This window comes from Gallus gallus, assembly GCF_016699485.2.
Source record: "Gallus gallus isolate bGalGal1 chromosome 35 unlocalized genomic scaffold, bGalGal1.mat.broiler.GRCg7b 35_unloc1, whole genome shotgun sequence".
Classification (NCBI taxonomy): domain Eukaryota; kingdom Metazoa; phylum Chordata; class Aves; order Galliformes; family Phasianidae; genus Gallus; species Gallus gallus.
Window position 1 is genome coordinate 213032 of NW_024095956.1, and position 27941 is coordinate 240972.

At 52.5% G+C, this 27941-nt stretch overlaps 1 protein-coding gene across 1 annotated transcript in view; it reads left to right on the forward strand.

Moving 5' to 3' along the window:
• SUPT16H (SPT16 homolog, facilitates chromatin remodeling subunit) overlaps positions 1-27388 on the forward strand; it is a 101596-nt gene extending 74208 nt beyond the window's left edge. The window contains exons 17-24 of the mRNA XM_040656815.2: positions 5549-5662; positions 8553-8665; positions 11934-12009; positions 12150-12319; positions 17216-17345; positions 20515-20644; positions 22854-22931; positions 26606-27388. Of these exons, the coding sequence (XP_040512749.1) occupies positions 5549-5662; positions 8553-8665; positions 11934-12009; positions 12150-12319; positions 17216-17345; positions 20515-20644; positions 22854-22931; positions 26606-26715 (921 nt within the window). The 3' untranslated portion in view covers positions 26716-27388. The remainder of the gene's footprint in view (positions 1-5548; positions 5663-8552; positions 8666-11933; positions 12010-12149; positions 12320-17215; positions 17346-20514; positions 20645-22853; positions 22932-26605) is intronic.
• The last annotated feature ends 553 nt before the right edge of the window (positions 27389-27941 follow it).

The following is a 27941-nucleotide window of genomic DNA, read 5'->3' on the forward strand; positions in this document are numbered from 1 at the left end:
TTTAGGGGCGTTTGGGGTCATTTGGGGGGGGATTTGGGGTCATTTTGGGGGGGAAATCACCACGGATCTGGGCAAGCATCAGCACATGCACGACAGAGACGACCTCTATGCTGAGCAGGTGGGGGAATTTGGGGTCTTTTGGGGTCTTTTGGGGTCGTTTGGGGTCCTTTGGTGTCATATAGGGGGGCTTTGGTGTCATATAGGGGGGATTTAAAGTCATTTAGGGGGGCTTTGGGGTCATATAGGGGCGGTTTTGGGGGGATTTGGGGTCATTTTGGGGTCACTGGGGGATTTGGGGGGATTTGGGGTCATTTAGGGGGGTTTTGGGGTCATTTGGGGTCGTTTTGAGGGGGCTTTGGGGACATTTAGGGGGCCTTTGGGGTCAGATAGGGGGGGTTCTGGGGGGCTTTGGGGGCATTCTGGGGGGATTTGGGGTCACTTTGGGGGATTTGGGGGGGTTTGGGGTCATTTAGGGGGGTTTTTGGGTCATTTGGGGTCGTTTTGAGGGGGCTTTGGGGTCATTTAGGGGGGCTTTGGGGTCATATAGGGGCGGTTTTGGGGGGATTTGGGGGCATTCTGGGGGGATTTGGGGTCATTTTGGGGTCGCTTTGGGGGCTTTGGGGGGGATTGGGGTCATTTAGGGGGGCCTTGGGGGGGTTTGGGGTCATTTAGGGGGCGTTTGGGGTCATTTGGGGGGGGATTTGGGGTCATTTTGGGGGGGAAATCACCACGGATCTGGGCAAGCATCAGCACATGCACGACAGAGACGACCTCTATGCTGAGCAGGTGGGGGAATTTGGGGTCTTTTGGGGGGTTTTGGGGTCCTTTGGGGTCGTTTGGGGTCCTTTGGTGTCATATAGGGGGGCTTTGGTGTCATATAGGGGGGCTTTGGTGTCATATAGGGGGGATTTGAAGTCATTTAGGGGGGCTTTGGGGTCATATAGGGGCGGTTTACGGGGGATTTGGGGTGATTTTGGGGTCACTTTGGGGGATTTGGGGGGGATTTGGGGTCATTTGGGGGGGTTTGGGGTCATTTGGGGTTGTTTTGAGGGGGTTTGGGGTCATAGGGGGGATTTGGGGTCATATAGGGGAGGTTTTGGGGGGATTTGGTGGCATTCTGAGGGGATTTGGGGGCATTTTGGGGTCACTTTGGGGGATTTGGGGGGGATTGGGGTCATTTAGGGGGGCCTTGGGGGGGTTTGGGGTCATTTAGGGGGCGTTTGGGGTCATTTGGGGGGGGATTTGGGGTCATTTTGGGGGGGAAATCACCACGGATCTGGGCAAGCATCAGCACATGCACGACAGAGACGACCTCTATGCTGAGCAGGTGGGGGAATTTGGGGTCTTTTGGGGGGTTTTGGGGTCCTTTGGGGTCGTTTGGGGTCCTTTGGTGTCATATAGGGGGGCTTTGGTGTCATATAGGGGGGCTTTGGTGTCATATAGGGGGGATTTGAAGTCATTTAGGGGGGCTTTGGGGTCATATAGGGGCGGTTTACGGGGGATTTGGGGTGATTTTGGGGTCACTTTGGGGGATTTGGGGGGGATTTGGGGTCATTTGGGGGGGTTTGGGGTCATTTGGGGTTGTTTTGAGGGGGTTTGGGGTCATAGGGGGGATTTGGGGTCATATAGGGGAGGTTTTGGGGGGATTTGGTGGCATTCTGAGGGGATTTGGGGGCATTTTGGGGTCACTTTGGGGGATTTGGGGGGGATTGGGGTCATTTAGGGGGGCCTTGGGGGGGTTTGGGGTCATTTAGGGGGCGTTTGGGGTCATTTGGGGGGGGATTTGGGGTCATTTTGGGGGGGAAATCACCACGGATCTGGGCAAGCATCAGCACATGCACGACAGAGACGACCTCTATGCTGAGCAGGTGGGGGAATTTGGGGTCCTTTGGGGTCCTTTGGGGTCCTTTGGGGTCCTTTGGGGGGCTTTGGTGTCATTTAGGGGGGATTTGAAGTCATTTAGGGGGGATTTGAAGTCATTTAGGGGGGCTTTGGGGTCATATAGGGGAGGTTTTGGGGGGATTTGGGGTCATTTTGGGGTCACTTTGGGGGATTTGGGGGATTTGGGGGGGATTTGGGGTCATTTAGGGGGGGTTTGGGGTCATTTGGGGTCGTTTTGAGGGGGCGTTGGGGTCATATAGGGGGGATTTGGGGGGATATAGGGGAGGTTTTGGGGGCTTTGGGGGCATTCTGGAGGGATTTGCGGTCATTTTGGGGTCACATGGGGGATTTGGGGGGGATTGGGGTCATTTAGGGGGGCCTTGGGGGGGTTTGGGGTCATTTAGGGGGCGTTTGGGGTCATTTGGGGGGGGATTTGGGGTCATTTTGGGGGGGAAATCACCACGGATCTGGGCAAGCATCAGCACATGCACGACAGAGACGACCTCTGTGCTGAGCAGGTGGGGTCGTTTGGGGTCCTTTGGGGTCGTTTGGGGTCCTTTGGGGTCGTTTGGGGTCCTTTGGTGTCATATAGGGGGGCTTTGGTGTCATATAGGGGGGATTTGAAGTCATTTAGGGGGGCTTTGGGGTCATATAGGGGCGGTTTTGGGGGGATTTGGGGTCATTTTGGGGTCACTGGGGGATTTGGGGGGATTTGGGGTCATTTAGGGGGGTTTTGGGGTCATTTGGGGTCGTTTTGAGGGGGCTTTGGGGTCATTCAGGGGGGATTTGGGGTCACATAGGGGGGGTTCTGGGGGGCTTTGGGGGCATTCTGGGGGGATTTGGGGTCACTTTGGGGGATTTGGGGGGGTTTGGGGTCATTTAGGGGGGTTTTTGGGTCATTTGGGGTCGTTTTGAGGGGGCGTTGGGGTCATTTAGGGGGGCTTTGGGGTCATATAGGGGCGGTTTTGGGGGGATTTGGGGGCATTCTGGGGGGATTTGGGGTCATTTTGGGGTCGCTTTGGGGGCTTTGGGGGGGATTGGGGTCATTTAGGGGGGTTTTTGGGACATTTGGGGTCGTTTTGAGGGGGCTTTGGGGTCATTTAGGGGGGCTTTGGGGTCATATAAGGGCGGTTTTGGGGGGATTTGGGTGCATTCTGGGGGGATTTGGGGTCATTTTGGGGTCGCTTTGGGGGCTTTGGGGGGGATTGGGGTCATTTAGGGGGGCTTTGGGGTCATTTAGGGGGGTTTTGGGGTCCTTTGGGTCGTTTTGAGGGGGCTTTGGGGACATTTAGGGGGGATTTGGGGTCATATAGGGGAGGTTTTGGGGGGATTTGGGGGCATTCTGGGGGGATTTGGGGTCACTTTGGGGTCACTTTGGGGTATTTGGGGGGGATTGGGGTCATTTAGGGGGGCCTTGGGGGGGTTTGGGGTCATTTAGGGGGCGTTTGGGGTCATTTGGGGGGGGATTTGGGGTCATTTTGGGGCGGAAATCACCACGGATCTGGGCAAGCATCAGCACATGCACGACAGAGACGACCTCTATGCTGAGCAGGTGGGGGAATTTGGGGTCTTTTGGGGTCTTTTGGGGTCGTTTGGGGTCCTTTGGTGTCATATAGGGGGGCTTTGGTGTCATATAGGGGGGATTTAAAGTCATTTAGGGGGGCTTTGGGGTCATATAGGGGCGGTTTTGGGGGGATTTGGGGTCATTTTGGGGTCACTGGGGGATTTGGGGGGATTTGGGGTCATTTAGGGGGGTTTTGGGGTCATTTGGGGTCGTTTTGAGGGGGCTTTGGGGTCATTCAGGGGGGATTTGGGGTCACATAGGGGGGGTTCTGGGGGGCTTTGGGGGCATTCTGGGGGGATTTGGGGTCACTTTGGGGGATTTGGGGGGGTTTGGGGTCATTTAGGGGGGTTTTTGGGTCATTTGGGGTCGTTTTGAGGGGGCGTTGGGGTCATTTAGGGGGGCTTTGGGGTCATATAGGGGCGGTTTTGGGGGGATTTGGGGGCATTCTGGGGGGATTTGGGGTCATTTTGGGGTCGCTTTGGGGGCTTTGGGGGGGATTGGGGTCATTTAGGGGGGTTTTTGGGACATTTGGGGTCGTTTTGAGGGGGCTTTGGGGTCATTTAGGGGGGCTTTGGGGTCATATAAGGGCGGTTTTGGGGGGATTTGGGTGCATTCTGGGGGGATTTGGGGTCATTTTGGGGTCGCTTTGGGGGCTTTGGGGGGGATTGGGGTCATTTAGGGGGGCTTTGGGGTCATTTAGGGGGGTTTTGGGGTCCTTTGGGTCGTTTTGAGGGGGCTTTGGGGACATTTAGGGGGGATTTGGGGTCATATAGGGGAGGTTTTGGGGGGATTTGGGGGCATTCTGGGGGGATTTGGGGTCACTTTGGGGTCACTTTGGGGTATTTGGGGGGGATTGGGGTCATTTAGGGGGGCCTTGGGGGGGTTTGGGGTCATTTAGGGGGCGTTTGGGGTCATTTGGGGGGGGATTTGGGGTCATTTTGGGGCGGAAATCACCACGGATCTGGGCAAGCATCAGCACATGCACGACAGAGACGACCTCTATGCTGAGCAGGTGGGGGAATTTGGGGTCCTTTGGGGTCGTTTGGGGTCCTTTGGTGTCATATAGGGGGGCTTTGGTGTCATATAGGGGGGCTTTGGTGTCATATAGGGGGGATTTGAAGTCATTTAGGGGGGCTTTGGGGTCATATAGGGGCGGTTTATGGGGGATTTGGGGTGATTTTGGGGTCACTTTGGGGGATTTGGGGGGGATTTGGGGTCATATAGGGGAGGTTTTGGGGGGATTTGGTGGCATTCTGAGGGGATTTGGGGGCATTTTGGGGTCACTTTGGGGGATTTGGGGGGGATTGGGGTCATTTTGGGGGGCTTTGGGGTCATTTAGGGGGGTTTTGGGGTCCTTTGGGTCGTTTTGAGGGGGCTTTGGGGACATTTAGGGGGCCTTTGGGGTCATATAGGGGAGGTTTTGGGGGGATTTGGGGGCATTCTGGGGGGATTTGGGGTCATTTTGGGGTCGCTTTGGGGGCTTTGGGGGGGATTGGGGTCATTTAGGGGGGCCTTGGGGGGGTTTGGGGTCATTTAGGGGGCGTTTGGGGTCATTTGGGGGGGGATTTGGGGTCATTTTGGGGGGGAAATCACCACGGATCTGGGCAAGCATCAGCACATGCACGACAGAGACGACCTCTGTGCTGAGCAGGTGGGGGAATTTGGGGTCCTTTGGGGGGTTTTGGGGGGCTTTAGGGTCATTTGGGGTCATTTAGGGGGAATTTGGGGTCATTTGGGGTCGTTTTGAGGGGGCGTTGGGGTCATTTAGGGGGGCTTTGGGGGGATATAGGGGAGGTTCTGGGGGGATTTGGTGGCATTCTGGGGGGATTTGGGGGCATTTTGGGGTCACCTTGGGGGGTTTGGGGGGGATTGGGGTCATTTACGGGGGCGTTGGGGTCATTTAGGGGGGTTTTTGGGTCATTTGGGGTCGTTTTGAGGGGGCTTTGGGGTCATTTAGGGGGGCTTTGGGGTCATATAGGGGAGGTTTTGGGGGGATTTGGGGGCATTCTGGGGGGATTTGGGGGCATTTTGTGGTCACTTTGGGGGCTTTGGGGGGGATTGGGGTCATTTAGGGGGGCCTTGGGGTCATTTGATGTCATTTAGGGGGGTTTTGGGGTCATTTGGGGGGGGATTTGGGGTCATTTTGGGGGGGAAATCACCACGGATCTGGGCAAGCATCAGCACATGCACGACAGAGACGACCTCTATGCTGAGCAGGTGGGGGAATTTGGGGTCCTTTGGGGGGTTTTGGGGTCGTTTGGGGTCCTTTGGGGTCATTTGGGGTCCTTTGGGGTCGTTTTGAGGGGGTTTGGGGTCATATAGGGGGGATTTGGAGTCATATAGGGGGGATTTGAAGTCATTTAGGGGGGCTTTGGCGTCATATAGGGGCGGTTTAGGGGGGATTTGGGGTCATTTTGGGGTCAATTTGGGGGATTTGGGGGGGATTTGGGGTCATTTAGGGGGGGTTTGGGGTCATTTGGGGTTGTTTTGAGGGGGTTTGGGGTCATTTAGGGGGGTTTTGGGGTCATTTGGGGTCATTTAGGGGGGCTTTGGGGTCATTTAGGGGGGGTTTTGGGGGAGATTGGGGGGGATTTGGAGGCATTTTTGGGGTCATTTTGGGGGGATTTGAGGTCATTTTGGGGGGATTTGGGGTCATTTTGGGGTCATTTTGGGGGGATTTGGGGTCATTTTGGGGGGTTTGGGGGGGAATTTTGGGGGTTTGGGGGATTTTGGGGTTCTTTCATTGGGGTAATTTTGGGGTTCTTTTTTGGGGTAATTTTGAGGCTCTTTTTTGGGGTATTTTAGGGCTCTTTTTGGGGTATTTTAGGGCTCTTTTTGGGGTATTTTGGGGCTCTTTTTTGGGGTATTTTGAGGCTCTTTTTGGGGGTATTTTAGGGCTCTTTTTGGGGTATTTTAGGGCTCTTTTGGGGGTATTTTTGAGTCTCTTTTTGGGGTATTTTAGGGCTCTTTTTGGGGTATTTTGAGGCTCTTTTTGGGGTATTTTGGGGCTCTTTTTGGGGTATTTTGGGGCTCTTTTGGGGTATTTTAGGGCTCTTTTTGGGGTATTTTGGGGCTCTTTTTGGGGTATTTTGGGGCTCTTTTTGGGGTATTTTTGAGTCTCTTTTTGGGGTATTTTGGGGCTCTTTTTGGGGTATTTTGGGGCTCTTTTGGGGGTATTTTGGGGCTTTTTTGGGGGTATTTTGGGGCTCTTTTGGGGTATTTTGAGGCTCTTTTTGGGGTATTTTGGGGCTCTTTTTGGGGTATTTTAGGGCTCTTTTTGGGGTATTTTTGAGTCTCTTTTTTGGGGTATTTTGGGGCTCTTTTTTGGGGTATTTTGGGGCTCTTTTGGGGTATTTTAGGGCTCTTTTTGGGGTATTTTGAGGCTCTTTTTGGGGTATTTTGGGGCTCTTTTTGGGGTATTTTAGGGCTCTTTTTGGGGTATTTTAGGGCTCTTTTGGGGTATTTTTGAGTCTCTTTTGGGTATTTTGGGGCTCTTTTTGGGGGTATTTTTGGGGGCTCTTTTTGGGGTATTTTGGGGCTCTTTTTTGGGGTATTTTGGGGCTCTTTTTGGGGTATTTTAGGGCTCTTTTGGGGGTATTTTTGAGTCTCTTTTTGGGGTATTTTGGGGCTCTTTTGGGGGTATTTTTGAGTCTCTTTTTGGGGTATTTTGAGTCTCTTTTTGGGGTATTTTGAGGCTCTTTTTGGGGTATTTTAGGGCTCTTTTTGGGGTATTTTGAGTCTCTTTTTGGGGTATTTTAGGGCTCTTTTTGGGGTATTTTGGGGCTCTTTTTTGGGGTATTTTAGGGCTCTTTTTGGGGTATTTTTGAGGCTCTTTTTGGGGTATTTTAGGGCTCTTTTTGGGGTATTTTGGGGCTCTTTTTGGGGTATTTTGAGGGGCTCTTTTTGGGGTATTTTGGGGCTCTTTTTGGGGTATTTTGAGTCTCTTTTTGGGGTATTTTAGGGCTCTTTTTGGGGTATTTTGGGGCTCTTCTTGGGGTATTTTAGGGCTCTTTTTGGGGTATTTTGGGGCTCTTTTTGGGGTATTTTGGGGCTCTTTTTGGGGTATTTTGGGGCTCTTTTTGGGGTATTTTAGGGCTCTTTTTGGGGTATTTTTGAGTCTCTTTTTGGGGTATTTTGGGGCTCTTTTTGGGGTATTTTGGGGCTCTTTTTGGGGTATTTTTGGGGCTCTTTTTGGGGTATTTTAGGGCTCTTTTTGGGGTATTTTGGGGCTCTTTTTGGGGTATTTTTGAGTCTCTTTTTTGGGGTATTTTGGGGCTCTTTTTTGGGGTATTTTAGGGCTCTTTTGGGGGTATTTTTGAGTCTCTTTTTGGGGTATTTTGGGGCTCTTTTGGGGGTATTTTTGAGTCTCTTTTTGGGGTATTTTGGGGCTCTTTTGGGGGTATTTTGAGTCTCTTTTTGGGGTATTTTGGGGGTATTTTAGGGCTCTTTTTGGGGTATTTTGGGGCTCTTTTGGGGGTATTTTTGAGTCTCTTTTTGGGGTATTTTGGGGCTCTTTTTGGGGTATTTTGGGGCTCTTTTGGGGTATTTTAGGGCTCTTTTTGGGGTATTTTAGGGCTCTTTTTGGGGTATTTGAGTCTCTTTTTGGGGTATTTTGGGGCTCTTTTTGGGGTATTTTGAGTCTCTTTTTGGGGTATTTTTGAGGCTCTTTTTGGGGTATTTTGGGGCTGTTTTTGGGGGTATTTTGAGGCTCTTTTTGGGGTATTTTAGGGCTCTTTTTGGGGTATTTTTGAGTCTCTTTTTGGGGTATTTTTGAGTCTCTTTTTGGGGTATTTTGGGGCTCTTTTTTGGGGTATTTTAGGGCTCTTTTTGGGGTATTTTGAGGCTCTTTTTGGGGTATTTTAGGGCTCTTTTTGGGGTATTTTGGGGCTCTTTTTGGGGTATTTTAGGGCTCTTTTTGGGGTATTTTAGGGCTCTTTTGGGGGTATTTTAGGGCTCTTTTTGGGGTATTTTTGAGTCTCTTTTTGGGGTAATTTAGGGCTCTTTTTGGGGTATTTTTGAGTCTCTTTTTGGGGTATTTTGGGGCTCTTTTTGGGGTAGTTTTGAGTCTCATTTTGGGGGGGGTTTTGGGGTCGTTTTTGGGGTGCAGATGGAACGGGAGATGAGGCACAAACTGAAGACGGCCTTCAAGAACTTCATAGAGAAAGTGGAGGCTCTGACCAAGGAGGAGCTCGAGTTCGAGGTGCCCTTCCGGGAGCTGGGGTGAGCCCCCCAAAACCCCATCCGTGCCCCCCAAAACCCCATCAGGGCCCCAAAAAGCCCCTTACCCACCCAGAGCCCCAAAACGTCACTTTTCTGCCTCAAAAACCCAACGTTTCCACCCAAAAACCCAACATTCTACCACAAACCCCAACATTTCCACCCAAAAACCCCATAAATGCCCCCCAAAACCCAACATTCTACCCCAAAACCCAACATTCTACCCCAAAACCCAACATTCCACCCCAAAGCCCCATCCGTGCCCCAAAAACCCAACATTCTACCCCAAATCGCACTTTTCTGCCCCAAAAACCCAACATTTCCACCCAAAAACCCAACATTCTACCCCAAAACCCAACATTTCCACCCAAAAACCCCATAAATGCCCCCAAAAACCCAACATTCTACCCAAAAACCCAACATTCTACCCCAAAACCCAACATTTCCACCCCAAAGCCCCATTCGTGCCCCCAAAACCCAACATTCTACCCCAAATCCCACTTTTCTGCCCCAAAAACCCAACGTTTCCACCCCAAAACCCAACATTCTACCCCAAAAACCCAACATTCTACCCCAAAAACCCAAAATTTCCACCCAAAACCCCATCCTTGCCCCCCAAAACCCCATCAGGGCCCCAAAAAGCCCCTTACCCACCCCCAGAACCCACCCAGAGCCCCAAAACGTCACTTTTCTGCCCCAAAAACCGAACTTTTCCACACAAAAACCCAACATTCCACCCCAAAACCCCATCCGTGCCCCAAAAACCCAACATTCTACCCCAAATCCCACTTTTCTGCCCCAAAAACCCCACATTTCCACCCAAAAACGCAACATTCCACCCAAAAACCCAACATTTCCACCCCAAAACCCCATCCGTGCCCCAAAAACCCAACATTCTACCCCAAATCCCACTTTTCTGCCCCAAAAACCCAACGTTTCCACCCCAAAACCAAACATTCTACCCTAAAACAAAACGTTCTACCCCAAATCCCACTTTTCTGCCCCAAAAACCCCAACGTTTCCACCCAAAAATCCCATAAATGCCCCCCAAAACCCAACATTCTACCCCAAAACCCAACATTCTACCCCAAAACCCAACATTTCCACCCCAAAGCCCCATCCGTGCCCCAAAAACCCAACATTCTACCCCAAATCGCACTTTTCTGCCCCAAAAACCCAACATTTCCACCCAAAAACCCAACATTCTACCCCAAACCCCAACATTTCCACCCAAAAACCCCATAAATGCCCCCAAAAAACCCAACATTCTGCCCCAAAAACGCAACATTCTACCCCAAAACCCAACATTCTACCCCAAAACCCAACGTTCTACCCCAAATCCCACTTTTATGCCCTCAAAAACCCAACATTTCCACCCAAAAACCCACTTTTCTGCCCCAAAACCCCATCCGTGCCCCCCAAAACCCCATCAGGGCCCCAAAAAGCCCCTTACCCACCCCCAGAACCCACCCAGAGCCCCAAAACGTCACTTTTCTGCCTCAAAAACCCAACGTTTCCACCCCAAAACCCAACATTCTACCCCAAAACCCAACATTCTACCCCAAAACCCAACGTTCTACCCCAAATCCCACTTTTCTGCCCCAAAACCCCAACGTTTCCACCCAAAAATCCCATAAATGCCCCCCAAAACCCAACATTCTGCCCCAAAAACCCAACATTCTACCCCAAAAACCCAACGTTTCCACCCAAAAACCCCATCCGTGCCCCAAAAACCCAACGTTCTACCCCAAATCCTACTTTTCTGCCCCCAAAACCCAACATTTCCACCCAAAAACCCAACATTTCCACCCAAAAACCCCATTCGTGCCCCAAAAACCCAACATTCTACCCCAAAACCCAACATTCTGCCCCAAAACCCCAACATTTCCACCCAAAAACCCCATCCGTGCCCCAAAAACCCAACATTCTACCCCAAAACCCAACATTTCCACCCCAAAGCCCCATCCGTGCCCCCAAAACCCAACATTCTACCCCAAAACCCAACATTCTACCCCAAATGCCACTTTTTTGCCACAAAAACCCAACGTTCTACCCCAAATCCCACTTTTCCACCCCAAAAACCCAACGTTTCCACCCAAAAACCCAACATTCTACCCCAAAACCCAACGTTCTACCCCAAATCCCAACATTCTGCCCCAAAAACCCAACGTTTCCACCCCAAAACCCAACATTTCCACCCCAAAACCCAACATTCTACCCAAAAACCCAACGTTCTACCCCAAAACCCAACATTCTACCCCAAAACCCAACATTCTGCCCCAAAACCCCATCCATGCCCCCCAAAACCCCATCAGGGCCCCAAAAAGCCCCTTACCCACCCCCAGAACCCACCCAGAGCCCCAAAACGTCACTTTTCTGCCTCAAAAACCCAACGTTTCCACCCCAAAACCCAACCTTGACCCCAAACCCCACATTTCCCCCCCATACCCCATTTCTTGACCCCAAAACCCAACGTTCCCCCCCATACCCCAACATTTCCCCCCCTAAACCCAACATTTCACCCCGTACCCCAATCTTTGACCCCAAAACCCGACCTTTCCCCCCCAAACCCCAACATTTTACCCCCACCCCACAATTTCTTGACCCCACCCAAGCTTTCCCCCAAAACCCCACATGTCCCCCCCCCAAACCCCAATCTTTGACCCCAAAACCCAACGTTTCCCCCCCAAACCCCACATTTCCCCCCCATACCCCATTTCTTGACCCCAAAACCCAATGTTCTACCCCATACCCCAATTTCTGCCCCCAAACCCCATCATTTCCCCCCAAAACCCAACATTTCGCCCCGTACCCCAATCTTTTACCCCAAAACCCAACGTTCCCCCCCATACCCCAACATTTCCCCCCCTAAACCCAACATTTCACCCCATACCCCAATCTTTGACCCCAAAACCCGACATTTCCCCCCAAAACCCAACATTTCCCCCCCAAACCCGAACATTCTGCCCCCAAAACCCAACGTTCTACCCCAGAACCCAACGTTTCCCCCCCTAAACCCAACATTTCGCCCCGTTCCCCAATCTTTGACCCCAAACCCCAACATTTTCCCCCCCATACCCCAATTTCTTGACCCCATACCCCAATTTTTGCCCCCAAAACCCAACATATCCCCCCCAAACCCCATCATTTCCCCCCCAAAACCCCACATTTCCCCCCATACCCCATTTCCTGACCCCAAGACCCGACGTTTCCCCCCCAAGACCCCCCATTCACCCCCCAAAAATCACCCCTTCTCTGCCCCCCAACCCAGCTTCAACGGCGCCCCCTACCGCAGCACCTGCCTCCTCCAACCCACCAGCAGCGCGTTGGTCAACTGCACCGAATGGGTGAGACCCCCCCCCCCCATTTTTGGCCTCAATCCTCACCTTTTTTTTATGGGGCGGGGGGTCCCGTGGATTGGGGGTTAAGTGACAAAAAAAACAACCCCACAAATCCCTAAAAAGTCTTTTTTTTTCACCCCCAAAAGCCTCCCTTCGTGGTGACGCTGGACGAGGTGGAGCTGATCCACTTTGAGAGGGTCCAATTCCACCTGAAGAACTTCGACATGGTCATCGTCTACAAGGACTACAGCCGCAAAGTGACCATGATCAACGCCATCCCCGTGGCTTCCCTCGACCCCATAAAGGAGTGGCTCAAGTGAGTGACACACCATTCCCACCCTAAACCCAACATTTCCACCCCAAAACCCAACCCGTGCCTCAAAAAGCCCCGAAAACCCAGCATTTCCGCCCAAAAACCCAATATTTCTGCCCAAAAACCCAACATTTCCACCCAAAAACCCCAGCCGTGCCCCAAAAACCCAACATTTCCACCCAAAAACCCAACAAGTGCCCCCAAAACCCAACATTTCCGCCCAAAAACCCAACATTTCCACCCCAAAACCCCACCCGTGCCCCCAAAAGCCCCAAAAACCCAACATTTCCAACCAAAAACCCAACAAGTGCCCCAAAACCCCAACATTTCCACCCCAAAACCCCACCCATGCCCTAAAAAGGCCCAAAAACCCAACATTTCCGCCCAAAAACCCAACATTTCCACCCCAAAACCCAACCTGTACACCAAAAAGCCCCCAAAACCCAACATTTCTGCCACAAAACCCAACAAGTGCCCCCAAAACCCAACATTTCCACCCCAAAACCCAACCCGTGCCTCAAAAAGCCCCAAAAACCCAACATTTCTCCCCAAAAACCCAACATTTCCACCCAAAAACCCCACCCGTGCCTCAAAAAGCCCCGAAAACCCAACGTTTCCACCCAAAAACCCAACATTTCCACCCAAAAACCCCACCCGTGCCCCAAAAAGCCCCCAAAAACCCAACATTTCCGCCCAAAAACCCAACATTTCCACCCCAAAACCCAACCTGTGCCCCCAAAAGCCCCAAAAACCCAACATTTCCACCCAAAAACCCAACAAGTGCCCCCAAAACCCAACATTTCCACCCCAAAACCAAACCCGTGCCTCAAAAAGCCTCGAAAACCCAACGTTTCCACCCAAAAACCCAACATTTCCGCCCAAAAACCCCACCCATGCCCTAAAAAGGCCCCCAAACCCAACATTTCCACCCAAAAACCCAACAAGTGAACCAAAAACCCAACATTTCCACCCCAAAACCCAACCCGTGCCTCAAAAAGCCTCAAAAACCCAACGTTTCCACCCAAAAACCCAACATTTCCACCCAAAAACCCAACATTTCCACCCAAAAACCCAACATTTCCACCCCAAAACCCCACCCGTGCCCCCAAAAGCCCTAAAAACCCAACATTTCCAACCAAAAACCCAACAAGTGCCCCAAAACCCCAACATTTCCACCCCAAAACCCCACCCATGCCCTAAAAAGGCCCCAAAACCCAACATTTCCACCCAAAAACCCAACATTTCCGCCCCAAAACCCAACCCGTGCCCCCAAAAGCCCCAAAAACCCAACATTTCCTCCCAAAAACCCAACAAGTGAACCAAAAACCCAACATTTCCACCCCAAAACCCAACCCGTACCTCAAAAAGCCCCAAAAACCCAACATTTCCGCCCCAAAACCCAACATTTCCGCCCCAAAACCCAACATTTCTGCCCCAAAACCCAACATTTCTGCCCCAAAACCCAACATTTCTGCCCCCAAACCCAGCATTCCCACCCTAAACCCAACATTTCCTCCCCAAAACCCAACATTTCCACCCAAAAACCCAACATTTCCACCCCAAAACCCCACCCATGCCCTAAAAAGGCCCAAAAACCCAACGTTTCCACCCAAAAACAGAATATTTCCACCCCAAAACCCCACCTGTGCACCAAAAAGCCCCAAAACCCAACATTTCCACCCAAAAACCCAACAAGTGCCCCCAAACCCCAACATTTCCACCCAAAAACCCAACCCGTGCCTCAAAATGCCCCAAAAACCCAAAATTTCCGCCCAAAAACCCAGCATTTCCACCCAAAAACCCAACATTTCCACCCCAAAACCCAACCCGTGCCTCAAAAAGCCCCAAAACCCAACATTTCCACCCAAAAACCCAACAAGTGCCCCAAAAACCCAACATTTCCACCCCAAAACCCCACCCATGCCCTAAAAAGGCCCCAAAACCCAACATTTCCACCCAAAAACCCAACAAGTGCCCCCAAAACCCAACATTTCCACCCTAAACCCAACATTTCCACCCCAAAACCCAACCCGTGCCTCAAAAAGCCCCAAAAACCCAACATTTCCACCCAAAAACCCAACAAGTGCCCCAAAAACCCAACATTTCCACCCAAAAACCCCACCCATGCCCTAAAAAGCCCCCAAAACCCAACATTTCCACCCAAAAACCCCACCCATGCCCCAAAAAGCCCCAAAAAGCCCCAAAAACCCAACATTTCCACCCAAAAACCAACAAGTGCCCCAAAAACGCAACATTTCCACCCCAAAACCCAACACGTGCCTCAAAAAGCCCCCAAAACCCAACATTTCCACCCAAAAACCCAACAAGTGTCCCAAAACCCCAACATTTCCGCCCAAAAACTCAACCCGTGCCTCAAAAAGCCCCCAAAAACCCAACGTTTCTGCCCAAAAACCCAACATTTCCGCCCAAAAACCCAGCATTTCCACCCAAAAACCCAACATTTCCACCCAAAAACCCCACCCATGCACCAAAAAGCCCCAAAAACCCAACATTTCCACCCCAAAACCCCACCCGTGCCTCAAAAAGCCCCAAAAACCCAACATTTCTGCCACAAAACCCAACAAGTGCCCCCAAAACCCAACATTTCCACCCCAAAACCCAACATTTCCACCCCAAAACACCACATTTCCACCCCAAAACCCAACCCGTGCCTCAAAAAGCCCCAAAAACCCAACATTTCTGCCCAAAAACCCAACATTTCCGCCCAAAAACCCAACATTTCCGCCCAAAAACCCAATAAATGCCCCAAACTTTGGGGTCCCGAAGACCCCAAAAACCCAAAGCTTTGGGGTCCCAAAGACCCCAAAGCCCCAAACGTTGTCATTCTGAAGACCCCAAAACCCCAAACATTGTCATTCTGAAGACCCAAAGACCCCAAAACCCCAAACGTTGTCCTTCTGAAGACCCCAAAACCCCATATTTGGTATTCTGAAGACCCCAAAGCCCCAAACTTTGCCGTTCTGAAGACCCAAAGACCCCAAAACCCCAAACGTTGTCCTTCTGAAGACCCCAAAACCCCAAACTTTGCCATTCTGAAGACCCAAAGACCTCCAAACCCCAAATGTTGTCCTTCTGAAGACCCCAAAATCCCCAAGTATGGATTCCAAAGACCCAAACCCCAAACGTTGTCCTTCTAAAGACCCCAAAACCCCCATATTTGGGATTCTGAAGACCCCAAAACCCCAAACTTTGCCATTCTGAAGACCCAGAGACCCCAAAACCCCAAACGTTGTCCTTCTAAAGACCCCAAAACCCCCTTATTTGGGGTTCTGAAGACCCCAAAACCCCAAACTTTGCCATTCTGAAGACCCAAAGACCCCAAAACCCCAAACGTTGTCATTCTGAAGACCCCAAAACCCCAAACATTGTAATTCTGAAGACCCAAAGACCCCAAAAACCCAAACGTTGTCCTTCTGAAGACCCCAAACCCCAAACGTTGCCCTCCTGAAGACCCCAAAACCCCAAACATTGTCATTCTGAAGACCCAAAGACCCCAAAACCCCAAACTTCCCCATTCTGAAGCCCCCAAAAACCCTCATATTTGGTATTCTGAAGACCCCAAAACCCCAAACTTTGCCGTTCTGAAGACCCAAAGACCCCAAAACCCCAAACGTTGTCCTTCTGAAGACCCCAAAACCCCAAACTTTGCCATTCTGAAGACCCAAAGACCCCAAAACCCCAAACTTTGCCATTCTGAAGACCCCAAAACCCCAAACTTTGCCATTCTGAAGACCCAAAGACCTCCAAACCCCAAACGTTGTCCTTCTGAAGATCCCAAACCCCAAACGTTGTCCTTCTGAAGATCCCAAAACCCCAAATGTTGCCCTCCTGAAGACCCCAAAACCCCAAACTTCCCCATTCTGAAGCCCCCCAAAACCCCCATATTTGGGATTCTGAAGACCCCAAAACCCCAAACATTGTCATTCTGAAGACCCAAAGACCCCAAAACCCCAAACGTTGTCCTTCTAAAGACCCCAAAACCCCCATATTTGGGATTCTGAAGACCCCAAAACCCCAAACTTCCCCATTCTGAAGCCCCCAAACCCCACACTTTGCCATTCTGAAGACCCAAAGACCCCAAAACCCCAAACGTTGTCCTTCTAAAGACCCCAAAACCCCCTTATTTGGGGTTCTGAAGACCCCAAAACCCCAAACTTTGCCATTCTGAAGACCGCAAAACCCCATATTTGGGATTCTGAAGTCCCCAAAACCCCCATATTTGGGATTCTGAAGACCCCAAAACCCCAAACTTTGCCATTCTGAAGACCCAAAGACCCCAAAACCCCAAACGTTGTCCTTCTAAAGACCCCAAAACCCCTTTATTTGGGGTTCTGAAGACCCCAAAACCCCAAACTTCACCATTTTGAAGACCCCAAACCCCACACTTTGGATTCTGAAGACCCCAAAACCCCAAACTTCCCCATTCTGAAGACCCCAAAACCCCCATATTTGGGATTCTGAAGACCCCAAAACCCCAAACTTCCCCATTCTGAAGACCCCAAACCCCAAACGTTGCCCTCCTGAAGACCCCAAAACCCCAAACGTTGTCCTTCTGAAGACCCCAAAACCCCAAACTTCCCCATTTTGAAGCCCCCTAAAACCCCCATATTTGGGATTCTGAAGACCCCAAAACCCCAAACTTCCCCATTCTGAAGCCCCCCAAACCCCCCATATTTGCCATTCCGACGACCCCAAAACGCCGCGCTCCCCAAAACCCCCAAATCCGCCCCCCCAAAGACCCCAAAACTCCAATCCAACCCCGTTCCTTTGCGAAGCCCCCCCTTAAAGGGGCTTCTTTTTCACCCCTTCCTTACGGGGGAGCCCCGAAACGCCCCGGTTTCGCCCCAAAATGGGTTTTTGGGGTCGCTGTCCCCACAGCTCCTGCGATCTGAAGTACACGGAAGGGGTGCAGTCCCTCAACTGGACCAAAATCATGAAGACCATCGTGGACGACCCCGAAGGATTCTTTGAGCAGGGGGGGTGGAGCTTCCTGGAACCCGAGGGGGAGGTGAGGGGGTTATGGGGTCGGGGGGGGGGTATGGGGTCAATAGGGGCGATGGGGGTATGGGGTCGATGGGGGTGTTGGGGGCGATGGGGGCATTGGGGGTGTTGGGGTCAGTGGGGTCGATGGGGGCGATGGGGGCGATGGGGGCGATGGGGGCATTGGGGGTGTTGGGGTCAATGGGGGTAATGGGGTCAATGGGGACTTTGGGGTCAATGGGGGTGATGGGGGCGTTGGGGGCAATGGGGGCGTTGGGGGCAATGGGGGCGATGGGGGCATTGGGGTCAGTGGGGGCGATGGGGGCATTGGGGTCAATGGGGGCGATGGGGTCAATAGGGGCGATGGGGGCGATGGGGTCAGTGGGGGTGATGGGGTCAATGGGGTCAGTGGGGGCGATGGGGTTGATGGGGTCAATGGGGGCAATGAGGGCATTGGAGGCAATGGGGCGATGGGGGCGATGGGGTCAGTGGGATCTATGGGGTCATTGGGGGCAATGGGGGCACTGGGGTCATTGGGGGCGATGGGGACAATGGGGGTGTTGGGGGCGATGGGGGCGTTGGGGTCAATGGGGGCGATGGGGGCAATGGGGTCAGTGGGGGCGATGGGGGTATTGGGGTCGATGGGGGTGTTGGGGGCGATGGGGGCATTGGGGCTGATGGGGGCAATGGGGGCGATGGGGTCAATGGGGGTGATGGAGGCAATGGGGGCATTGGGGTCATTGGGGGTAATGGGGGCGATGGGGTCAATGGGGGTATTGGGGTCAATGGGGGCGTTGGGGTCAATGGGTTCTATGGGGTCAATGGGGGCAATGGGGGCGATGGGGTCAATGGGGGTGATGGGGTCAATGGGGCTGATGGGGTCAATGGGGACTTTGGGGTCAATGGGGGCGATGGGGTCAATGGGGACGATGGGGGCAATGGGGGCGATGGGGTCAATGGGGGTATTGGGGTCAATGGGGTCAGTAGGGGCGTTGGGGTCAATGGGGTCAGTAGGGGCGTTGGGGTCAATGGGGGCGATGGGGTCAATGGGGTCAGTGGGGTCGATGGGGGTGATGGGGGCAATGGGATCTATGGGGTCAGTGGGGGCGATGGGGTCAATGAGGGCATTGGGGTCAATGGGATCTATGGGGGAATGGGATCTATGGGGTCAGTGGGGGCGATGGGGACTCCCATAGGAGTTCTTTTGGGGCCACTCGGGTGCCATTTTGACCCCGTTGGGGCCACCAGAACCCTATAGGGCCAATTCGGGGCCATTTGGGGTCGTTTTGGGGCCGTTTGGGGCCATTTTGGGGCCATTGTTGACAGCGGAACCCATCGGAGTTCTTTTGGGGCCACTCGGGTGCCATTTTGACCCCATTGGGGCCATTTTGGGTCCATTTGACCCCATTGGACCCACCAGAACCTTATAGGGCCATTTTAGGGCCGTTTGGGGTCGAATTTGGGGTCCTTTTGGGGCCATTTGGGGTCGTTTTGGGGCCATTGTTGGCAGTGGAACCCATCGGAGTTCTTTTGGGGCCACTCGGGTGCCATTTTGACCCCATTGGGGCCACTTTGGGTCCATTTGACCCCATTGGGCCCACCAGAACCCTATAGGGCCATTTTAGGGCCGTTTGGGGTTGAATTTGGGGTCGTTCTGGGGCCATTTTGGGGCCATTGGTGACACTGGAACCCATAGGAGATCCTTTGGGGCCACTCTGGTGCCATTTTGACCCCATTGGGACCACTTGGGGTTCATTTGACCCCATTGGGCCCACCAGAACCCTATAGGGCCATTTGGGGTCGAATTTGGGGTCCTTTGGGGGCCATTTGGGGTCGTTTTGGGGCCATTGTTGGCAGTGGAACCCATCGGAGTTCTTTTGGGGCCACTCGGGTGCCATTTTGACCCCATTGGGGCCATTTTAGGGCCACTTTGGGTCCATTTGACCCCATTGGACCCACCAGAACCTTATAGGGCCATTTTAGGGCCATTTGGGGTCGAATTTGGGGCCATTTTGGGCCCTTTTGGGGCCATTTTGGGGCCATTGCTGACAGCGGAATCCATAGGAGATCCTTTGGGGCCACTCGGGTGCCATTTTGACCCCATTGGGGCCATTTTGGGGCCATTTTGGGTCCATTTGACCCCATTGGGCCCACCAGAGCCCTATAGAGCCATTTTAGGGCCGTTTGGGGTCGAATTTGGGGCCATTTGGGGGCCGTTTAGGGCCATTTTGGGGTCATTGGTGACAGCGGAACCCATTGGAGATCCTTTAGGGCCACTCGGGTGCCATTTTGACCCCATTGGGGCCATTTTGGGGCCATTTTGGGTCCATTTGATCCCATTGGGCCCACCAGAACCCTATAGGGCCATTTTAGGGCCGTTTGGGGTTGAATTTGGGGTCCTTTTGGGGCCATTTGGGGTCGTTTTGGGGCCATTGTTGGCAGCGGAACCCATTGGAGTTCTTTTGGGGCCACTCTGGTGCCATTTTGACCCCATTGGGGCCATTTTAGGGCCACTTTGGGTCCATTTGACCCCATTGGACCCACCAGAACCTTATAGGGCCATTTTAGGGCCATTTGGGGTCGAATTTGGGGTCCTTTTGGGGCCATTTGGGGTCGTTTTGGGGCCATTGTTGGCAGCGGAACCCATTGGAGTTCTTTTGGGGCTACTCGGGTGCCATTTTGACCCCATTGGGGCCATTTTAGGGCCACTTTGGGTCCATTTGACCCCATTGGACCCACCAGAACCTTATAGGGCCATTTTAGGGCCATTTGGGGTCGAATTTGGGGTCCTTTTGGGGCCATTTGGGGTCGTTTTGGGGCCATTGTTGGCAGCGGAACCCATTGGAGTTCTTTTGGGGCTACTCTGGTGCCATTTTGACCCCATTGGGGCCATTTTAGGGCCACTTTGGGTCCATTTGACCCCATTGGGCCCACCAGAACCCTATAGGGCCATTTTAGGGCCGTTTGGGGTCGAATTTGGGGCCATTTTGGGGCCGTTTAGGGCCATTTTGGGGTCATTGGTGACAGCGGAACCCATTGGAGATCCTTTGGGGCCACTCGGGTGCCATTTTGACCCCATTGGGGCCATTTTGGGGCCATTTTGGGTCCATTTGACCCCATTGGACCCACCAGAGCCCTATAGGGCCATTTTAGGGCCATTTGGGGTCGAATTTGGGGTCGTTTTGGGGCCGTTTTAGGGCAGCGAGGCGGAGGTGGGGGAGTCGGAGTCGGAGATGGAGGATGAGACCTTCAACCCCTCTGAGGAGGACTACGAGGAAGAGGAGGAGGACAGCGACGAGGATTACTCCTCCGAGGCCGAAGAGTCGGGTGAGCAAAAAAGACCCCAAATCCCACCCCAAAAAGACCCAAAATCCCATAAAGTTGGATTCAAAAATGGGGATTCCGAAGACCCGAAATGCCATAAAGTTTGAGCCGAAAATGGGATTCCGAAGACCCGAAATCCCATAAATTTTGACCAAAAAATGATATTCCGAAGCCTCGAAATCCCATAAATCTCCAAAATCCCATAAATCCCCAAAATTGGGATTTCGAAGACCCGAAATCCCATAACGTTGGACCCAAAAATGGGGATTCCAAAGACCCAAAATCCCATAAAGTTGGACCCAAAAATGGGATTCTGAAGACCCGAAATCCCATAAAGTTGGACCCAAAAAATGATATTCCGAAGCCTCAAAATCCCATAAATCTCCAAAATCCCATAAATCCCCAAAATTGGGATTTTGAAGACCCAAAATCCCATAAAGTTTGACCCGAAAATGGGATTCCGAAGACCCGAAATCCCATAAATTTTGACCAAAAAATGACATTCCGAAGCCTCAAAATCCCATAAATCTACAAAATCCCATAAATCTCCAAAATTGGGATTCTGAAGACCCCAAATCCCATAAAGTTGGAGCCCAAAAATGGGGATTCCAAAGACCCGAAATCCCATAAAGTTGGACCCAAAAATGGGATTCCAAAGACCCGAAATCCCATAAATTTTGACCAAAAGATGGGATTCTGAAGACCCGAAATCCCATAAAGTTGGACCCAAAAATGGGATTCTGAAGACCCGAAATCCCATAAAGTTGGACCCCAAAAAATGGGGACTCTGAAGACCCGAAATCCCATAAAGTTGGACCCCAAAATTGAAGAGTTTGACCCCAAAAAGTTGAGTTTCTCAGGACCCCAAAAATGGGATTCAGACGACCCCAAATCCCATAAAGTTGGACCCTAAAAATGGGTATTCCGAAGGCCCAAAATCCCATAAATCCCCTAAAACGGGGATTCCGAAGACCCGAAATCCCATAAATCCCCTAAAACGGGGATTCCGAAGACCCGAAATCCCATAAATCCCCTACAACGGGATTCTGAAGACCCCAAATCCCATAAATCCCCTAAAACGGGGATTCCGAAGACCCGAAATCCCATAAATCCCCTAAAACGGGGATTCCGAAGACCCCAAATCTCATAAATCCCCTAAAACGGGGATTCTGAAGACCCCAAATCCCATAAATCCCCTAAAACGGGGATTCCGAAGACCCCAAATCCCATAAATCCCCTAAAACAGGGATTCCGAAGACCCCAAATCCCATAAATCCCCTAAAACAGGGATTCCGAAGACTCAAAATCCCATAAATCCCCTAAAGCGGGGATTCCGAAGACCCAAAATCCCATAAATCCCCTAAAATGGGGATTCCGAAGACCCGAAATCCCATAAATCCCCTAAAACAGGGATTCCGAAGACCCAAAATCCCATAAATCCCCTAAAATGGGGATTCCGAAGACCCGAAATCCCATAAATCCCCTAAAACGGGGATTCTGAAGACCCCAAATCCCATAAATCCCCTAAAACGGGGATTCTGAAGACCCCAAATCCCATAAATCCCCTAAAACGGGGATTCCGAAGACCCCAAATCTCATAAATCCCCTAAAACGGGGATTCCGAAGACCCCAAATCCCATAAATCCCCTAAAACGGGGATTCCGAAGACCCCAAATCCCATAAATCCCCTAAAACAGGGATTCCGAAGACCCCAAATCCCATAAATCCCCTAAAACAGGGATTCCGAAGACTCAAAATCCCATAAATCCCCTAAAGCGGGGATTCCGAAGACCCAAAATCCCATAAATCCCCTAAAATGGGGATTCCGAAGACCCCAAATCCCATAAATCCCCTAAAACGGGGATTCCGAAGACCCCAAATCCCATAAATCCCCTAAAACGGGGATTCCGAAGACCCGAAATCCCATAAATCCCCTAAAACGGGGATTCTGAAGACCCCAAATCCCATAAATCCCCTAAAACGGGGATTCCGAAGACTCAAAATCCCATAAATCCCCTAAAACGGGGATTCCGAAGACCCGAAATCCCATAAACTTCACCCCCAAGAAACTGAGGTCCCCCAGCCCCAAAACCCCATAGATTTGACCCCAAAATGCTGCTTTGAAGACCCCGAAGGCGCCCGTTTGGATGCCGGGATTTGGGGTCGGATCCCCGAAGCCGAAATGAACCGATTTTGGCCTTTTTTGACCCAGAATATTCCAAGGAGTCGCTGGGCAGCGAGGAGGAGAGCGGCAAGGATTGGGATGAGCTGGAGGAGGAGGCACGCAAAGGTGGGATTTGGGGTCTGTGGGGTCTGTGGGGTCAGTGGGGACTTTGGGGTCTGTGGGGTCAGTGGGGACGTTGGGGTCAATGGGGACGTTGGGGTCAATGGGAGCAATGGGGGCATTGGAGTCAATGGGAGCAATGGGGGCATTGGGGTCAATGGGAGCAATGGGGGCATTGGGGTCAATGGGGACGTTGGGGTCAGTGGGGACTTTGGGGTCAATGGGAGCAATGGGGTCTGTGGGGTCAATGGGGTCTGTGGGGTCAATGGGGACATTGGGGTCTATGGGGTCAGTGGGGTCAATGGGGACGTTGGGGTCAATGGGGACATTGGGGTCTATGGGGTCAGTGGGGACGTTGGGGTCAATGGGGTCAATGGGAGCAATGGGGACTTTGGGGACTTTGGGGGCATTTGGGTCAATGGGGTCAATGGGGACTTTGGGGTCAATGGGGACATTGGGATCAATGGGAGTAATGGGGACTTTGGGGTCAATGGGGTCAGTGGGGTCTGTGGGGTCAATGGGGACGTTGGGGTCAATGGGGTCTGTGAGGACAGTGGGGTCAATGGGAGCAATGGGAACTTTGGGGGCATTAGGGTCAATGGGGACGTTGGGGTCAATGGGGACTTTGGGGTCTGTGGGGTCAGTGGGGATGTTGGGGTCAATGGGGACATTGGGGTCTATGGGGACGTTGGGGTCAATGGGAGCAATGGGGTCAATGGGGACGTTGGGGTCAATGGGGACTTTGGGGGCATTGGGGTCAACGGGGACATTGGGGTCAATGGGGTCAATGGGGACGTTGGGGTCAATGGGGTCTGTGGGGTCAATGGGGACTTTGGGGTCAATGGGAGCAATGGGGTCAATAGAGACGTTGGGGTCAATGGGGTCTGTGGGGTCAATGGGATCTATGGGGTCAATGGGGACGTTGGGGTCAATGGGGACGTTGGGGTCAATGGGAGCAATGGGGGCATTGGAGTCAATGGGAGCAATGGGGGCATTGGGGTCAATGGGGTCAATGGGGACGTTGGGGTCAATGTGGACGTTGGGGTCAATGGGAGCAATGGGGTCTGTGGGGTCAATGGGGTCAGTGGGGTCTGTGGGGTCAATGGGGACATTGGGGTCAATGGGAGCAATGGGGGCATTGGGGACGTTGGGGTCAATGGGAGCAATGGGGTCAATGGGGACGTTGAGGTCAATGGGGTCTGTGGGGTCAATGGGGACGTTGGGGTCAATGGGGACATTGGGGTCTATGGGGTCAATGGGGACGTTGGCGTCTATGGGGTCTTTAGGGTCATTGGAGTCAATGGGGACTTCGGGGTCAATGGGGTCTGTGGGGTCAATGGGGACTTTGGGGTCTGTGGGGTCAATGGGGACTTTGGGGGCATTGGGGTCAACGGGGACATTGGGGTCAATGGGGTCAATGGAGACTTTGGGGTCAATGGGGTCTGTGGGGTCAATGGGGACGTTGGGGTCAGTGGGGTCTGTGGGGTCTATGGGGTCAATGGGGACGTTGGGGTCAATGGGGACGTTGGGGTCAATGGGAGCAATGGGGGCATTGGGGACGTTGGGGTCAATGGGGTCTGTGGGGTCAATGGGGACATTGGGGTCAATGGGGTCAATGGAGACTTTGGGGTCAATGGGGACATTGGGGTCTATGGGGTCAATGGGGACGTTGGGGTCAGCGGGGTCAATGGAGTCAATGGGGGCATTGGGGTCAATGGGGTCTGTGGGGTCAATGGGGACGTTGGGGTGAATGGGGTCAATGGGGTCTGTGGGGTCAATGGGGACGTTGGGGTCAATGGGGACATTGGGGTCTATGGGGTCAATGGGGACGTTGGGGTCAGTGGGGTCTGTGGGGTTAAGGGGGTCAATGGGAGCAATGGGGACGTTGGGGTCAATGGGGTCTGTGGGGTCAATGGGGTCTGTGGGGTCAATGGGGACGTTGGGGTCAATGGGGACTTTGGGGTCAATGAGGACATTGGGGTCAATGGGAGCAATGGGGTCTGTGGGGTCAATGGGGGCATTGGGGTCAATGGCTCTATGGGGTCAATGTGGGTCTATGGGGTCATTGGGGTCTATGGGGTCAATATGGGTCTATGGAGTCAACGGGGACATTGGGGTCTATGGGGTCAATGGGCTCTATGGGGGTCTATGGGGTCAGTGGCTCTATGGGGTCATAGGGGTCTATGGGGTCATTGGGGTCTATGGGGGTCACTGGGGTCATTGGGGTCAATGTGGGTCTATGGGGTCATTGGGGTCTATGGGGTCAACGGTGGTCTATGGGGACATTGGTGGTCTATGGGGGTCAATGGGGTCAATGGGGGTCTGTGGGGTCAATGGGTCTATGGGGTCAACGGGGACATTGGGGTCAATGGGTCTATGGGGCCAATGGGTGTATGGGGTCATAGGGGTCTATGGGGTCCATGTGGGTCTATGGGGTCATTGGGGTCAGTGGCTCTATGGGGTCAATGGGCTCTATGGTGGTCTATGGGGTCTATGGGGTCATTGAGGTCTATGGGGTCATTGGTGGTCTATGGGGTCAATGGGGGTCTATGGGGTCATTGGGGTCTATGGGGTCATAGGGGTCTATGGGGTCATTGGGGTCTATGGGGTCAATGGGGGTCTGTGGGGTCAATGGGTCTATGGGGTCATTGGGGTCTATGGGGTCAATGGGGGTCTGTGGGGTCAATGGGGACATTGGGGTCAATGGGTCTATGGGGTCATAGAGGTCTATGGGGTCATTGGGGTCTATGGGGTCAACGGGGACATTGGGGTCAATGGTGGTCTATGGGGACATTGGTGGTCTATGGGGTCAATGGGGGTCTGTGGGGTCAATGGGTCTATGGGGTCATAGGGGTCTATGGGGTCATTGGTCTTTATGGGGGTCTGTGGGGTCAATGGGTCTATGGGGTCATTGGGATCATTGGGGGTCTATAGGGTCAATTTGGTCTATGGGGTCAATGTGGGTCTATGGGGTCATAGGGGTCTATGGGGTCATAGGGGTCTCTGGGGTCATAGAGGTCTATGGGGGTCTATGGGGTCAATGGGGGTCTGTGGGGTCAATGGGTCTATGGGGTCAACGGGGACATTGGGGTCAATGGGTCTATGGGGCCAATGGGCGTATGGGGTCATTGGGGTCTATGGGGGTCTATGGGGTCCATGTGGGTCTATGGGGTCATTGGGGTCAGTGGCTCTATGGGGTCAATGTGGGTCTATGGGGTCATTGGGGTCTATGGGGTCAATGGTGGTCTATGGGGTCATTGGGGTCAATGGGTCTATGGGGTCATAGGGGTCTATGGGGTCATTGGGGTCTATGGGGGTCAATGGGGTCTATGGGGTCAATGTGGGTCTATGGGGTCATTGGGTTCTGTGGGGTCAATGGTGGTCTATGGGGTCTATGGCGGTCTATGGGGGTCTATGGGGTCATTGGGGTCTATGGGGTCAATATGGGTCTATGGAGTCAACGGGGACATTGGGGTCTATGGGGTCAATGGGCTCTATGGGGGTCTATGGGGTCATGGGGTCTATGGGGTCAATGGGGGTCTGTGGGGTCAATGGGTCTATGGGGTCATAGGGGTCTATGGGGTCATAGGGGTCTATGGGGGTCAATGGGGTCTATGGGGGGTGTCAGTGTGGGTCTACGCCCCGCGACCCCAAAAATCCCTTTTTCTCACCCCGAAAAGCCGACCGTGAGAGCCAATACGAGGAGGAGGAGGAGCGCGGGCGGGGCAGGAAGAGGAAGGCCGCGTCCCACAGCCTGCGTGGGGCCGCCCCTAAAAAGAAGAGAAAGTGACCCCAAAGCCACCCCAAAACCGCCCCCCACGACACCCCATATATAACCCCCACCCCACCCCCCTTTTCCCCCCTCCTCCCTTTTGTTCGGACTTTGCCGTTTTTTGGGGTTTTTTCACCCGATTTCGGTCGGGTTTTTGGGGTTGGTTGGGGAATGGGGGGAGCAGTGGGGTTTGGGGGGGGATTTTGGGGTTTTTATTTGGGGTTTTTTTTGGGGGGTGGGGGGTGAAATATGGGGGGGGGATTTGGGCAGTGAGGAGAACCAAATTGGGCCAAATTTGAGCCAAAATGGGAGAAATTTGACCCAAATTTGGGCCCCGTTTGGGTCGCCGATGTTGGCCCCAAGGAGAGAGTGGGGGTGGAGGACCCCAAAATGTCCCAAATTTACCCCAAAATGCCCCAAATTTGACCCAAAATGTCCCAAATTTGAACTTAAATGCCCCAAATATGCCCCAAAATGGCAGAAATTTGACCCAAATTTGACCCAAAATGGCAGAAATTTGACCCAAATTTGACCCAAAATGGCAGAAATTTGACCCAAATTTGGGCCCCGTTTGGGTCGCCAATGTTGGCCCCAAGGAGAGAGTGGGGGTGGAGGACCCCAAAATGTCCCAAATTTGACCCAAAATGTCCCAAATTTGACTCAAATTGGCCCAAAATGTCCCAAATTTGACCTAAATTGACCCAAAGTATACAAAATTTGACCCAAATTGACCCAAAATGGCAGAAATTTGACGCAAATTTGGGCCCCGTTTGGGTCGCCGATGTTGGCCCCAAGGAGAGAGTGGGGGTGGAGGACCCCAAAATGTCCCAAATTTACCCCAAAATGTCCCAAATTTGACTCAAATTGGCCCAAAATGTCCCAAATTTGACCCAAATTGACCCAAAATGGCAGAAATTTGACCCAAATTTGACCCAAAATGGCAGAAATTTCACCCAAATTTGGCCGCCATTTTTGGGTCTCTTCCATTGACCCCAATGGGGATTGGAGGGACCCCAAAGTTGTATTGGGGGTGGAGGACCCCAAAATGTCCCAAATTTACCCCAAAATGTCCATAATTTGACCCCAAAAGTCCCAAATTTGACCCCAAATTGACCCAAAACGGCAGAAATTTGACCCAAATTTGACCCAAAATGGCAGAAATTTGACCCAAATTTGGGCCCCGTTTGGGTCACCAATGTTGACCCCAAGGAGAGAGTGGGGGTGGAGGACCCCAAAATGTCCCA